The 13745-nt window shown below is 45.3% G+C and overlaps 1 protein-coding gene and 1 long non-coding RNA gene across 12 annotated transcripts in view; one reads left to right on the top strand and one right to left on the bottom strand.

Moving 5' to 3' along the window:
* Positions 1 to 10357, bottom strand: part of KLF7 (KLF transcription factor 7) — a 109892-nt gene extending 99535 nt beyond the window's left edge. For 10 of the 11 annotated variants that reach the window (XR_010944294.1, XR_010944295.1, XR_010944297.1 and 7 more), the window contains exon 1: positions 9769 to 10357. Coding sequence is in view for 4 of the 11 variants with exons in the window: in XM_067740847.1 (XP_067596948.1) it covers positions 9769 to 9870 (102 nt within the window). In the remaining 7 variants the exon portion in view is untranslated. The remainder of the gene's footprint in view (positions 1 to 9768) is intronic. The other variant, XM_067740846.1, reaches the window with a different exon arrangement.
* Positions 10358 to 10704: 347 nt separating this feature from the next.
* On the top strand, positions 10705 to 12183 carry LOC137226287 (uncharacterized). Its single transcript, XR_010944293.1, has 2 exons — positions 10705 to 10754; positions 11153 to 12183. It is a non-coding gene; the product is annotated as an uncharacterized lncRNA (long non-coding RNA).
* The last annotated feature ends 1562 nt before the right edge of the window (positions 12184 to 13745 follow it).

The raw sequence follows: 13745 nt of genomic DNA, 5'->3' as shown, positions 1-13745 counted from the left end.
CGTACCCCCATCAAAGACAGTTTATAGATGAAAGGATGTAGCTACAGTACATACATTTTTGCAAACATCACAGTTTGAAATAGAGGCATTTCTAAGGCTTCTTTGTGAACATCGCCACATGCCCACAGTCATTACCACAAGAGCTAAAGCCTTCTATGGATGAGGAGGCAGCCTCCTTGCCTGAATGTCCTCAGCGGCAATTCTTCCACAGTTTATTTTTGCTCCTCTTACTAGAAACATGGGTCCTTTGAAATTCTTTATAAACAGAGTCTACTTGCAAACAGTGAGGTCAGAAAGAAATATGTAGAGCTGCTACCTAATGCCTACCTGGCATCATCCAACAAATGTTTGTGCATGCATCCATCCCTTTAAAACCACAGAGCAGGCTGAGGTAAGTGGAAAATCATGGTCGAGAGCTTGCTGAGAATGAATTATTTGAAGCACGGCATGGTTGGAGTTTAATGCCCACCACCACAAAGGTACCAGAAATGGAATTTGACCAGGTTAAGCAAACCTCTAGTGGGTCATAGGAAATGTGAGCTAAATGAGAAACACTTTAGGGTAAGGGAAAGTAAAACAAGGAAGATGAAACAACACTTGGACAGTTGCTATTAACCGAGGAGCTGGATGAAGTACATCCACTGTCCTGCTTTATTATAAACCTCTATTACACTTAGATTCCAAGTTATACAAGAAATGAAATATTTCCATATAAGTAGTAGCCACCTGCAACAACTCTGGTATCTCTGATATTAACCCTCTATAGATTAATGGCTCAAAGCCTTGGCTGCATATTGGAATCACCCAGAAGCTTTATAAAAACACTGAGGGAGTTCCCTGGTGGTGCAGTGGTTAAGAATCCACCTGCCAATGCAGAGGACGTGGGTTCCAGGAAGATCCCACATGCCGTGGAGCAACTAAGCCTGGGCGCCACAATTACTGAGCCTACGATCTAGAGCCCACGGGCCACAATTACTGAGCCCACATGCCACAACTATTGAAGCCTGCACGCCTAGAGCCCGTGCTCCGCAACAAGAGAAGCCACCGCAATGAGAAGCCCACACACTGCAATGAAGAGTAGCCCCTGCTCACTGCAACTAGAGAAAGCCCATGCACAGCAACGAAGACCCAAAGCAGCCAAAAATAAATAAATAAATAAACAAATAAATAAATAAAATAAATTTATAAAAAAACAAAAACAAAACGACACTGATACCTGGGTTCCACCCAAAGGAATACTGATTTAATTGGTCTGGGGTGCAGCCACAGTTGTGAACCATTACTACAGACATAGTCAAATCTTAAGTCACATCATTAAGCCCTAAATATCTATTGAGTATCTACCACGTGCAAGGCTTTCTAAGAACCTGAAGGGTTATGTATTAAAAGTTTATTATCAAAATTATAACCAAGGCATGGACTCTGCTCTAAATCATGCAACCTAACTGGAAAAATAAGGCAATGGGGGAAAAAAAAGAAAAGAAAAACTATACTACAGGACAAAACTGAAAAGCATCATGAGGAAGTAAAAAGTTCTACACAAGAGTATAGAAACAGCAGCAATTACTGTTGGCCAAGGGAAAGCGAGGGAGTTTCCTGGAAGATGTGGCAACCATCTGAAAGTTAAAGGATGGGTAGAATTTGGACAAAGAGACTCAAAGAGGAAGAAGAAGGAAAAGGCTGAAGGAAATGACATAAATGAAGAGAGAAGCAGGAAAAGTACAGTCATTCAATTTGGATGGCGGTTACCGCACATGGTAACAAAGGGGGAAACTTGTGACTACTACCTAGACCCAGTCTTGGAACATCGTGACTCTTAGTATGTAAAAGAGGGCCCCATTGACAGTTTGGAGCATGGTGATGGAGGCAGAAAGTCAGTCCAGCTGAGGTGATGGGGCTGCCCTGGGGCAATGGCAGAGCAAGAAGAAAGTGGTAGACCATGGTGACGTACTGTAAGAACCAAATCAATGGGATTTTTCAACCAATCAGAGTGAAGGGAAAGAGAGGAGCCAAAGATGGCTGGACCTTCAAACCTGGATCACAGAAGAAAGGTCAACTCAATAAAAGAAACAAGGAAGCCAGGAAAGGGAGGAAAGAAGTTGACGAGTTCAAGCTTTGGGACATATTCAGCTGAGGTCTTCATGGGACAACCCCAAAAGCCTTAAGTGTCAGCCCCAGGTTTCCAGTTCAAAAATGTGGGCCTGAAACTCAGGAAAATATTGGAGTTGGAGCTGTAGATTACAGCTTTGAAGAAATAAAGAAGTCTCCATTTGGGAAGAAATCTTCAGTTTCTAAGATCTTAGAGGTGAAACCAATCTGTGAGCCAAGTTTCAAGAGAGAATTTTCACCATCATAACTATACTAGAGATTGGGTGGAGAAGGGCCAAAAGTCACTGAGCAGAGTGAAGAGCACCCTGCGTTTCCTTTCCTCACTAGGGACACTGAAAATTGAGCCTTGGCTTCACCCTCCCACCCCATAAGGACTTTTTAAAAACCGCACAGAAGTTGTCTCTCTTCCCAACTGCTTATCACAATGTGCAATGTTTTTTGTTTAAATTTGTAAAACATTACAACCTCACTGCCCATCCAACCCTCTCAAGAAATTTTAAAACACTTCAAAAGAGATTTTTCTGAATTGGCACATGATAACTGCTACAGTTTCATGCAGTCCCTTTGTTGGCAAGTTGTCAGAGACAAAGCATTTCAAAACTTCGCATTTGACGCTTTCCACATAAAACCCCAGTTCTATCATCCATCCAACTCCCTACCGCATACATCTCAATGCACCCTTCTTACTCTCGCTCCGTTTGTTATCATTTAAGTGACAGCACTTTTTTTCATAAGGCTGGAGTTGCAATTGGGGGCTTTTATTTTGTTTTTTCAGTACAGTGTACATTTTCCAGGTTACCACACATTATTAAAAATGGAAAAGAGATTAAATTACACACATAAGCTTTCTCCAAGATATTCAATATCTTGGTTTAGGGCCCAGACAATTCAAAAATTCCATGTACTAGTATTGTTCAAAGTAAAATGGGGGTTTTCTTGCTTCCCTTTAAGGGGAGAGGGGGAAAGAGAGAGGAGGAAAGATGAGAAGTGACTCAAAGTATATTCAGAACCGTGTGATGAAAAGCAAGCAAACTGATTTGGGCATCTGAAAGAGTACTGGGCCTGGGACCACCATCCATGTTAACAACAGCTGGGTGACCTTGGAAGGTTCAATGCTTCATCTGGCTTCAACAATCATTTGGTCCTAGCCTAGTGTTTTAGAGTTAAAGAAACCAAGACCCTTTCAGGATTTGAAATTCTAAAATTCTCTGGGTCTAGCTTTGGTACAAGGCCTGGGGCTTGACTTTCAATATGACCTCAGGAAATGTCAATAAACCCATATTCAGAAATAGATATTGCATATGGCTCTACATTAATTATTTTAATTACCTATAATCATTTCCGAATGACACAGACATGGATGCTGTTTCCTGGTCATTATGGACATGCGTATTCATTCACACTGTCGACTCATCTGCCCTAAAAGGGCCACCAGCCCCATTACACCATTAGCTAAAAAAGCCTAAGAAAATTTAGTAAATCTCAAGTATGTTTTATAAACAAGGTTGTAACGAGGTGGGTAAGTACAGAGAGGCATGGGTCAGTGTTCAAATACTGGACTTAAAATCTCTTTTTTTTTTTGGCAACTGTGTTCTAATACTGTATTACTTAATTCTGAACATGCTCACTCTCCCCTACTGAAGTCAAGCTCATAGAGGGCAGAACTATATCCAATTCAAATTCGCATCACCCAAACAGTATTTTGCACATAACCAGAGCAAAGGAATGAAGTACTGGCGGTGAAATATTTTCCATATTTTAATATAAACAGAGAAAAGCCCACAAGGTGTGACTGACTGCCTCTACCAGCTCAGAGGCATGACCAATCTTAGGTAAAAGCCTGTTCCAGTAATGCTCAGTCAGGAATGGTATCACTATGAAATCAGAAGTCACTCCCACCTCAAGCAGGCTGATTCCGGACTGATCACAAAGCTGCTGCCGACCCCCCGCTGTCCATCTCTATGTCACGCATGTGGTGGATGGGGCAGCTGAAAGCTGCTCTAATGGAGAGTGCAACGGACACAATACACTTAGCAGGACCAAGTTCTCAGGGTCACAGCAAAATGCCAAGTGAGGAAAACAAAAAGGATTCAAGGCAGGAGAAATGATTCTCCAAATTAGCAGCAGAAAATGAAGGCCAAGGAACAAGAAGGGAGAGGAACAAGATCATGACCGATCTTAGGTAAAAGCCTGCTCCAGTAATGCGATATTTGATTTGGGGAACACTTAAATTAAACTAAGTAAGGAGAGCTTCTCACGCGGGTGCTCTAAAATGAGCACACAATGTAACCGGGAGGAGGAGTGTTTCTTAACTTGTGGATGTTGCATGTAACATTAATGATTAGATGCTGCATCTTGCTCCACCGACTTTAACACCATTAGTACTTATAGAGCTTCCTAATCACTGTACTAGGTAAGATTTGGCAATTTGGGTTAAAATATTTCCACCTGTTTACGCTAAGCAAGCACTCAGCTAATTTGGGGAAACAAAGGGGTTTATTTGTAGAGAGATAAATCTCCACCCCTCACCCTTCTGGCATCGCTCAGGTTACGTTGGGGAGCTGTCCTAAACTTTCAGCAAATCCCAATTCCAAACATACATGCTAACTGATAGATTGAGTGAACCGGAATCACAGAGGCGTTCTCTGCATTCACCAATCATGGAGTCCAGCAAAGGTGATTTAAAACCCCTTGCACGCTACTGACAAACTGCAGAGATAGCGGGTGTCTGCCACCCGATCTGGCCAGCTATCCCATCAACATGAGCCAGTTCGGACTGGCCAGAGGAAACTGTCTTCTCTCCCAAATAAGCACACAGTGATTAAAGAAGACTGCATTGCCTTCTCGTACTCAAAAAGTTAAAATACAGGAATTCTCTGAAGGGAGAAGAATCTGAAGATTTATAAGAGAATGGCTACTGAAAGCTGCATTAGGACCTTCTCTAAACTATTCCCGTTCAAGTGGAGAGGCAAATAGCCCCCACTGGCATTTATATTTAGAATGGGCTGGGAGAGAGGAAGAGCACATTTTGCACACTGAAGGTCTCTGACATACCCATACATAAATCATTTCAGGGTGAGGTGTCACATCTTCTGCTCTGCCCTTTAAATGGATTGGACCCCAACATCACATCCTCCTCAGGGTAGGGAGTGGGGGTGGGAGTTTCATGGAGAACAAAGAAGTCACCACTTCCTTTATCCCCCCAACTAAAGACAGATGTAGTAAAAACATCTGCGTTGTAACATTCACTCACTTCAAAATACCAAACTACAAACAGGTAGACTGAGTGATAATGTTTGAGAATCCCTAAATCTACACAAAGATGTATCTATTAAAAAGAACATGGAAATTAAAATTAAAAAGAACATGGAAAGGCCAACTGTGTGATAGATGGCATTCACATGTGCTTTCATTTGTAAAGCTACATTTATTGAGTGACTGCATCCTTATTTAGAAAATCTGGAGAACAGGGGCAGTTCTGATTTTTTTTTCATCTATCAAGTCACTGTTTCAAATTTAAAAAAAAAATAGAGTTATGGTAACTAAAGAGCACACAAATCACATACAAAAAAGAAAAAAAAAAGCCAGCTATTTTATCCTTTCAGTGTGGTTAGCAAGGCTCCTTTGTGTCTACAAATTTCCCTGGGTGGTGCTGTTGCCAAGAAATTCTAATTCATGACAAGGTTTTCTGCAAATTGGGGACAGAGGCAAACCTGCGGATGCAGGGACCCTACAGTTTGCTTTGTCTTTCTGGCTGAGACAGCACCAGGCTGCTCGGGCCTGTAGAAGGCAGTGCAAAGGCAAGATCCCAACATAGGAGAAGCGATGTAGCTCACAGATCAAATCCCATCCCTTGCACCATGAGGCTGTTCTTGGCAGGCAACCATTTTTGTAAGTTGTCCCCTAGAGATGCTTCATACCAAAGGCCCTTGTAAAAAGTGTTTCAGGGTGCCTGAAACCAAGATGAAATTGCAGTGTTATGGGGACGCTGTAGTTCTTACAGTAGCCAAGTATGCCATTAGTTTAAAACAATGGGGGAATGGGGGAGGAGGGAGGAATGTTCTATGATTTATTTATTTGTTTCCAGTAGCAGTGGAAAATTTTCTCTGAGCAAAAAGGAGGCCTGAAACTGACCCTATCTGCCAATTATGAATCAGCATTAACAACAAGCATAATTCCATAAGAGTTTTCAAGTAAACATACCATGCTCCTCAATGGCATGAAGCAAAGCTAAGCGCAAATAAGACTTAGAACATCATTACTTGACCTGCACTCATGAAATAGCAGTCTAGGTATAAAGAATATATCCAAATTCTAAAAGTCTTTGTAGCTTCCCAAAGAAAAATAACCATCAGTATTGTACCAAATCCTCTTTTATTTTCCAAGTCAGCAGTGGGTCCAGAAAAATCATGATTTCTAATGGCAACAAAACTCATGAATGGGTCCCCCTTTATCCATCATCAAGTGGTACCCTATACGCTACTCTTAGTTTCTGTCCTACCTTTGACTTTTTCCTACTTTTCCTCAGACAGCTCTTGGAAATTTTCCTGCAAGTTTCCAAAGAGCTTAAGGCTGGTAGCCTTAAGAGTTGTGCGTCAGCTGAATTCCATAAAATAATAGACCACATAAGCACAGTGTAATTTACAGTTATATGACAGGCAGGGATGATGTTACTTGGGCCAAATGCTTAAGTATGCAGTCAGAGCCCAGGAATGGAGAGCTGTTAATGTAGGATGTCCATCTGGATTTAAAAATTACACCAACAATGGTTTTCATAGTTGGAGCTGTATGAGGCTAAGACAATATTGCCCAAAAACCCAATGTCAAAATGACGACCCCTGTGACAGGAGGGCCATGACAAGCTCACTGACTATTAAGCAGAACAATTATCCCAGACTTGAGTTTAAAATAAAAACTCCAAAGAGTCCATCCTTAATTTTCAAATGCACAGATGGTCTTGAGTTTATCATCCAAGCCACTCTGTTTCTTACGAACCAAATCAGACTACTGGAATCTCTGGACTTCGCTCATCTCCTCAAGGTACACTGTTCACTTTCAGGAGTACATCTAATAACTGCTCCTCATTTGACCTCTAAAATCTGATTACCCCAGAGCATCAGGAAACTTCCTCCTGCCTGGGGTTCTTTGTAGCAACCTTCTTGAGCTGATTTGAGCACAGGAGCCTTAAAATTTCACCATGTGATGGTTGATTTAGAACCAACAGTTGCATATAACCACACTCCCCTCCTTCATACTCAGAAGAGGCAAGAGGGAGGGGGCAGGTAGAGGGAGGAAGGAAGAGACAGAGGTTGGAGGTTATGTCATCAGCATGAACTGGGAGGCACAGTCACCTTTACAGAAAGCATTTGTGACTACAGAGCCCACAGAAGAAAGCTCCTTGGAACGATATCTCATTTAGGACCGTGTCCTCACAAGTTATGTTTCAGTATGGATTACGAGCATGCCTCTGAAAGAGCTTGGCAAAGGGTTTTAAGCTGAGGGCAGTTGGCAGTAGGAGAGGATTAACGCAAGAAATAGGGGGGGTGAAAATTTATTTGCCCACAGATACAAACTAAGCTAGAGATGCCCTGAAGGAGGTGAGATGAAGGATGAGGTGGGTGGGAAGCGGAGAAGGCTTCTAAGGAAACAAAAGATCCAGTACATCCTCTAATTATCAAACCAATGATGTTTCTTTACAGATCTAGACCTTCTCAAGGATGCTCTAACCAGATCTAGAAAAGCAGGTTTCCTCTGGAGAGGCCTTCCCCCAAAGCAGGCTTTACTACTGTGAAATCTTGAACCAAACAAAGTTGTGTGATTCATCAGGAGGGAACGTTGTAACAAATAAAGCCAACTTTCTTCCCTCCAACCCTGCTTAACAGTTAGTCACAAACAAGGGCTGCCTTGGGCAGGCTGACTAAATCAACAGATTCTCTTCCCTAACCTGTCTAGACAGTTGTTAATAGGCAACCGATTCAACAACAGTGGGCTGACAGTGTGAAATGAAGACTATTTCAGAAAATGAAATTCTGGCAACCTTTTGGTTTAATTAACATGTGAAATAAAAGCAGGAAAAAGCTCTAGTGAGACCCTTCGTGAGATAGTCTCATCAAGGATGGGGGAAAGGATGCACTGGAGAAATGCCTTCTGCTAGAAACATGTGAGCTGTGCGTGCGTTTAGGGAAAGACAAAGTCAAACACATCTGCCAGCATCCTTGGGCAGGAATGTATGTGTGGAAGCACAGACACCAGAGGCCAGTACCTGGAGAAACTCCAGCCTCGAAATCAGGGGAGAACAGCAACTAGCAACAATGGTACACAGGATAGGCTCCTTATACCACAAGCCAAACCTCACTCGCTAAAGCAGCAACTGTTACATCCCAGGCTCAAACTGGCAAATCCCGCTTTGTATCCTGTCGGAGGAAATTCAACCGTTCATTAGCCTTAACAAGCTGCTGTCACGGAGCAGAGAAGTTACATGAGCAGCCACACACCAAGCCTCCTGCCGCCCGCCCCAAGGGCAAGCACGTTTCTCCCAGACGGATTGTGCACGTTCACACTTCCAATGTGCAAATCCGAACTGTCTTCTTGCACGTTCCATGATGCACACTGTAGAATTCTGAAAGAATATTCGTGTCCCTCCATCCCCACCCACCATCTTTCCTGCAGAATGTCCCCTCAGCAGCTCCTAATCCTTACTGAGAAAACCACTGTTTCCGCAGCAGATCTCGCACTTTCCACTAACCAGCACTTTCTTTATTCCACTTCACAAAGCCCAGTGAACTTGTCACCAGCCCCGCTTCCCCCTCACTGGGACGCCTAGCCAACTTGGCATCGGTGCCCTTCAGCATCTTAGGAGTTTCTTGACTAGTCCTCTAAAACAAAGTCAGAGGCATGGAAGCACACACCACCCTTTGTCGGAGGTTGTGCTAAGTGGAGAGGCACACCAAACGAAAGAGAAGCAAGGACACCCACAGACGGTGTTCTCCTTCCGAAGACACCGCACTGGGGAAACCTACAATGCACGGTCAGCATGAGATAGACACATCTTCCCATCCTCTTCCGAGATATCTTTGAGTATCCTTTATCACTGGGCTCCTCTTCCTTCTGCCCAGCTTCTAATCTCAAAATCAAGTTCCTATTCTTTACTGATACTCGCTAATTACTAGGAAAACACTCCGCTTTGCTCCTACCCCCTCCCCCCCATCTGACGGTCGTTAGCACCAGTTGAAAGAGATGAACCTGATTTAAGGTACCAAGGAGGTAGAGCTCGTGCATGTAGGGACGCGGTACCTGTCTGTGATGGCTCGTAAAGCCCCAAACCACCTTCCCACCCGGCTCCTCCGAACCCCAGAAGTTAGGCAGGTCTCTGCTGGGGGGCAGTGAGCCGCACAACGTGTGCGCAAGGATGTGTGTTGGTGACTGAAACGCAGGCAGCTCCGACCGGCCGCTCAGCTCAGCACACTAAGGGGTTAGGGGGTGGGTGGAGAGGTAAGCAGATGACTGTTTCCGAAAACATTTTAAACAACAGACAGCCAAAAAGGGGGGGGGGGAATTAAACAAACGAACAAACAAAATTCAACCCCAAGCCCACACCAACGCAGCCCCTGCGTCTCCGCCGCCACCACACGATTTACACAAGTAATTTAAATCATTCACCTGCTGCCAGGTCTCCTCCAGGGATGGCAAAGCTGAGAAGTAGCCGGTGTCGTGGACAAGTTGTAGCTCCTGGAATATACTATAACTAGCCAACACGTCCATGCTGCTGCTGCCGGGCAAAACGGGAGGAGAAACCCTCCCCCGAACACAGTTGGGTCTGTTTGTTTGTCAGTCTGTCTGGCTCACCCCCCAAGGAGGCAGACATCCAGTGGCCCTTTTGTTTTGTTTTGTTTCAGTCAACTAAAAAGGAAAAAAAAAAAAAATCAATGCAGAAGAGAGGGAGAGAGGAGGTGAGAGAGGAGAGACTGAGTGGGGTGGATGGAGAGAGGCATCCAGCGTGTACAGTGCAGACGGCTGCCAGGAAAAGGGGACTTCACGGGAGTAACAATTCCCTTCCAGGGCTCTAATCACTCCAGCTCGTGGATCAGGAAGGGGGATGCAAACTCACTGACACGAAGCTGCCATCTATTTCTGCAGCGCTGTTCGCTCCTAATGCAATCTTTGCTCTTTATTTTGGGAGGTGGCATTTTTTTTTTTCTCGCGATCGCTTCTCTCCCCCTCTTTCCTTCCCTCCCCACCCCCACCCCCATCCTTGCTAGTTTGTAGTCTCTCCCCCCCCTCCTCCTTTTCTCCTCCTCCCGCTCTTCCCCCTCCCCAAACTCCCTCCCTCCGCCCGGCTCTCCGCGCAGCCGTGGGATCTCGGAGGAGGGCGTCCATTAGGCCGCGTGTGACCATGTATGGTAAACAGGGGGCTCATGAAGTCACTGAGGACCAATGGGAAGCGTGGAGCAGGGCCTGGGGCGGGGCTTGGCCCTGGCGGCGGGCGCGGATTGGCACGCTGCGAATCTCCCTGCTGCCTTACAAGGCGGTGCGAGGCGAGCTATTTTTAGAGGGCTATATAAGGGGGCTGAAGAGGCCGTGCGGCGCCCAGGGAGCGCGAGCGCGAGGGTTTGGGAGGGTCGCGGCGACACTTGCACCGGCTCCCGGTACGCTGAGGCGACTGGGCTCGGGCCGCACACCGGCCTCCGACCTTCGCTTGGGTGCCAGGTGGAGCCCCAGGCGGCCGGAGCCTGCGCCCTTCAGAGGGGAGAGGGTCGCGTATCGCCGTTCTGGCGTGGACGCGGCCGGTTAGGAGGTGAAAGTCCAGAATGCGGGGTCAGGATGCCTCCCGGAGGAAGAGCGAGGCGGGAGGACGAGGAAGCCGGCATGGGGAGGAGGGCAGGTCACTTCCCACTCCGCCTCCCTTCTAGGCCCGAGGGCAGGGAACCGCGAGGGCGGGGCAGCGCAAACGAGTTCCTCACTTCCTCAGAAATAAACCGGGGGGTTGGGAGGAGGGCGGAAGAAAGAAAAAGTCACCAAAAGCCCCTTCACGAATTCCCCACAGGCTGCCAGGGTGCCGAGAAGAAGCGCCAGAGGAGGAAGCGCCACACAATGGAGCAGAACAAAGGGGAATGCGCGAAAACAGCGGCGGGGGCCCGCCTTGCGCGCCTCGCGCAGGCCCCGCCCCCAGCCCCGCCGGCGCCCCAGTGCGTGCCGCCGCGCCCCGCCCCACCCCGCCCGCCCAGCCTTCTGAGCCGACGCCGGGGACCGGGCGGGAGTCAGCCTCGCAGTTAGAGTTGATTGGAACTGGACGTTTTGCTGGGGCGTGTGTTAAAGACAATAGAGGGAATCCTTGTAGACGTGGGGTGCAGGCAGGAGCCGGCAACTTGCTTGGGGGCTTAAACGTGAGACTTCCCATGCGGCTTGGAGAGAGGGTGTCCGTCTGCCTAGCTGCGGTGGTGAGAGGAGGACCTGAATTGCGCTATGGCGCTGACATATAGAGATGTATAGATAGAGAGCCTATTATCTCTTAGCTGAACTACGCACGTTGTGAGGGTTGACCGGTTGTTTGCTTGACCTTAAATGGTTAGTGTGGTTAAAGCTTCCCCAAAATGCAGTGTGAGCTGAACTTCCACTTTTGGAATGATTGCAGAATTTGGTACTTATTCTGAAATGAGAAACTTAAATTCAACTCATAATGGAAGAAACACATCCACCTTAATCGCCCTTCTCAGCTGTCTCTCCTGACTATGTGGGGCTCCATATCACAATATTTCGAAAGTTCTACTTTACAGAACAAACACAGTTTGAAGTTCAGTATTTGCCAGGGGAAATTAAACGGGAATTATTGAGTTGAGGAAAGTCTAGTTTATTTGCTTTTTGATGTCTGGAATTCTGTTGGTCAGATCTCCAGCATCCAGTGTATAATTGGTGAATGTACTGTAAGTGTGTGTGCATGGAATGTACAAGGATCTTGGTACATTTAGCATTATGTATTATACACATTCGTGGTGCTAGGGGATAAATGGTATGAAAAGGGTAAAAGTCCTACACGAATAAAGTGATATTATGATAGCACACATATAAGTGCCAGTATGAGAAGTCTGCGTGGGCCTTTCCCAGAAGTAGAAAACCATTTAGAGCCATCACATACCAATTAATGCATTAACTTGATCTTGATGGCCATTGATACTGCCACTTACTACTGGGTGACTTTGAGCAAATTACTGGCTCAAACCCTCTGGCTACCCTTCTCAGACACAGGAAAAGTGGTATCTGCCTTGCCTGATTGTTATGAACAATCAAAATGTTATAATGTTTGTTAACTCACCTAGCATAGTGTATCTGGTGCTAATAGGTGAATACTAAATGTTAGCCATCATTATCTCCTGACTTTAGCTGAGTAAATTAAATAATATCTGAACCCATCAGACTTGTAGGGGGATATACCAGTCTTAGAGAAGAAGAATGTAGAAACCTCTTGCCAGTTTGGAATAAGGTCTGCCCCTGCAACCCAACATGCTATCCTGATTGTGTGTGGGGATGGGGAAGAGATCACTGACAAGTACTGGGGCAGAAGACATGTTCAGGAGTAATAGGGGAGGGAAAGGATCTTTGGCTCAGCGGCCATGGCTCACGGGCCCAGCCGCTCCGCGGCATGTGGGATCTTCCCGGACCGGGGCACGAACCCGCATCCCCTGCATCGGCAGGCGGACTCTCAACCACTGTGCCACCAGGGAAGCCTGGATCTTTTTTTTTTTTTTGAATTTTATTTTATTTATTCTGTTATACAGCAGGTTCTTATTAGTTATCTATTTTATACATGTTAGTGTATATATGTCAATCCCAGTCTCCCAAATTATCTCACCACCACCTAGGGGAGGGAAAGGATCTTAAACGTAGGAAACGCAAGAGGCAAAAAGCAAGGCAAGACCAAAGAACATAATTTGTTTGAGACTCAACTGAACTTGTTTTTTGTTTTCTTTGTGTTACACTATTACCATTTTCAACAAATTATGACATACCTGTTAACTTTGAGGATTTTAAGCACAATGTGCCAAGCTGTATGGGCACATAAACATTTTCTATGCTGTGTCTTATTTCATCCTCATGGCAGCCCCAGCGTAGGTATTTTTATTATCCCCAACTTTATGGATAAAGATACCCAGGCTTGGAAATACTAAGTTGGTCAAGGTCACACAACCAGGAAGCAGCCAAACAGAGGTTCAAATCCAGGACCACCTGACTTCCAAGACTGTGCTCTGCATGGGGCTCTCTGCAAGGTGAAAGACTTGAGTTTCTTGGCTTTAAGTCAAGACTTGTTTATAAAAATTGCTTGGGTGTGGAGAGGGAGACTTCCATTGAGGTTTTTCACATGTAAATATCAGCCATCCAACTTATAGAAGAACTCAACCAAAATTTTACAATGTAAATCCTAAAAACCTCATTATGAGTTTTTTCAAAGCTTTATAGATTAGAGATCTAAGAGATTTATGTAACAAGGCGCTCCTAAAGGCATATTTTCAGTATTAGTCATATTTAGCTACTTTTAATAGCCTAGAGACCCTAGGTTCACATTGCAAAGCACATGGAAAGAATCCGAATGTACAAAATAATCAACAAATTAAGATCACAAGGGAAATTTGGCAGCCAAGCAA

Source organism: Pseudorca crassidens, chromosome 6 (genome assembly GCF_039906515.1).
Source record: "Pseudorca crassidens isolate mPseCra1 chromosome 6, mPseCra1.hap1, whole genome shotgun sequence".
Lineage (NCBI taxonomy): Eukaryota > Metazoa > Chordata > Mammalia > Artiodactyla > Delphinidae > Pseudorca > Pseudorca crassidens.
Note: the sequence above shows the minus strand (reverse complement) of the source record. Positions and strands in the feature narration are given on the sequence as shown.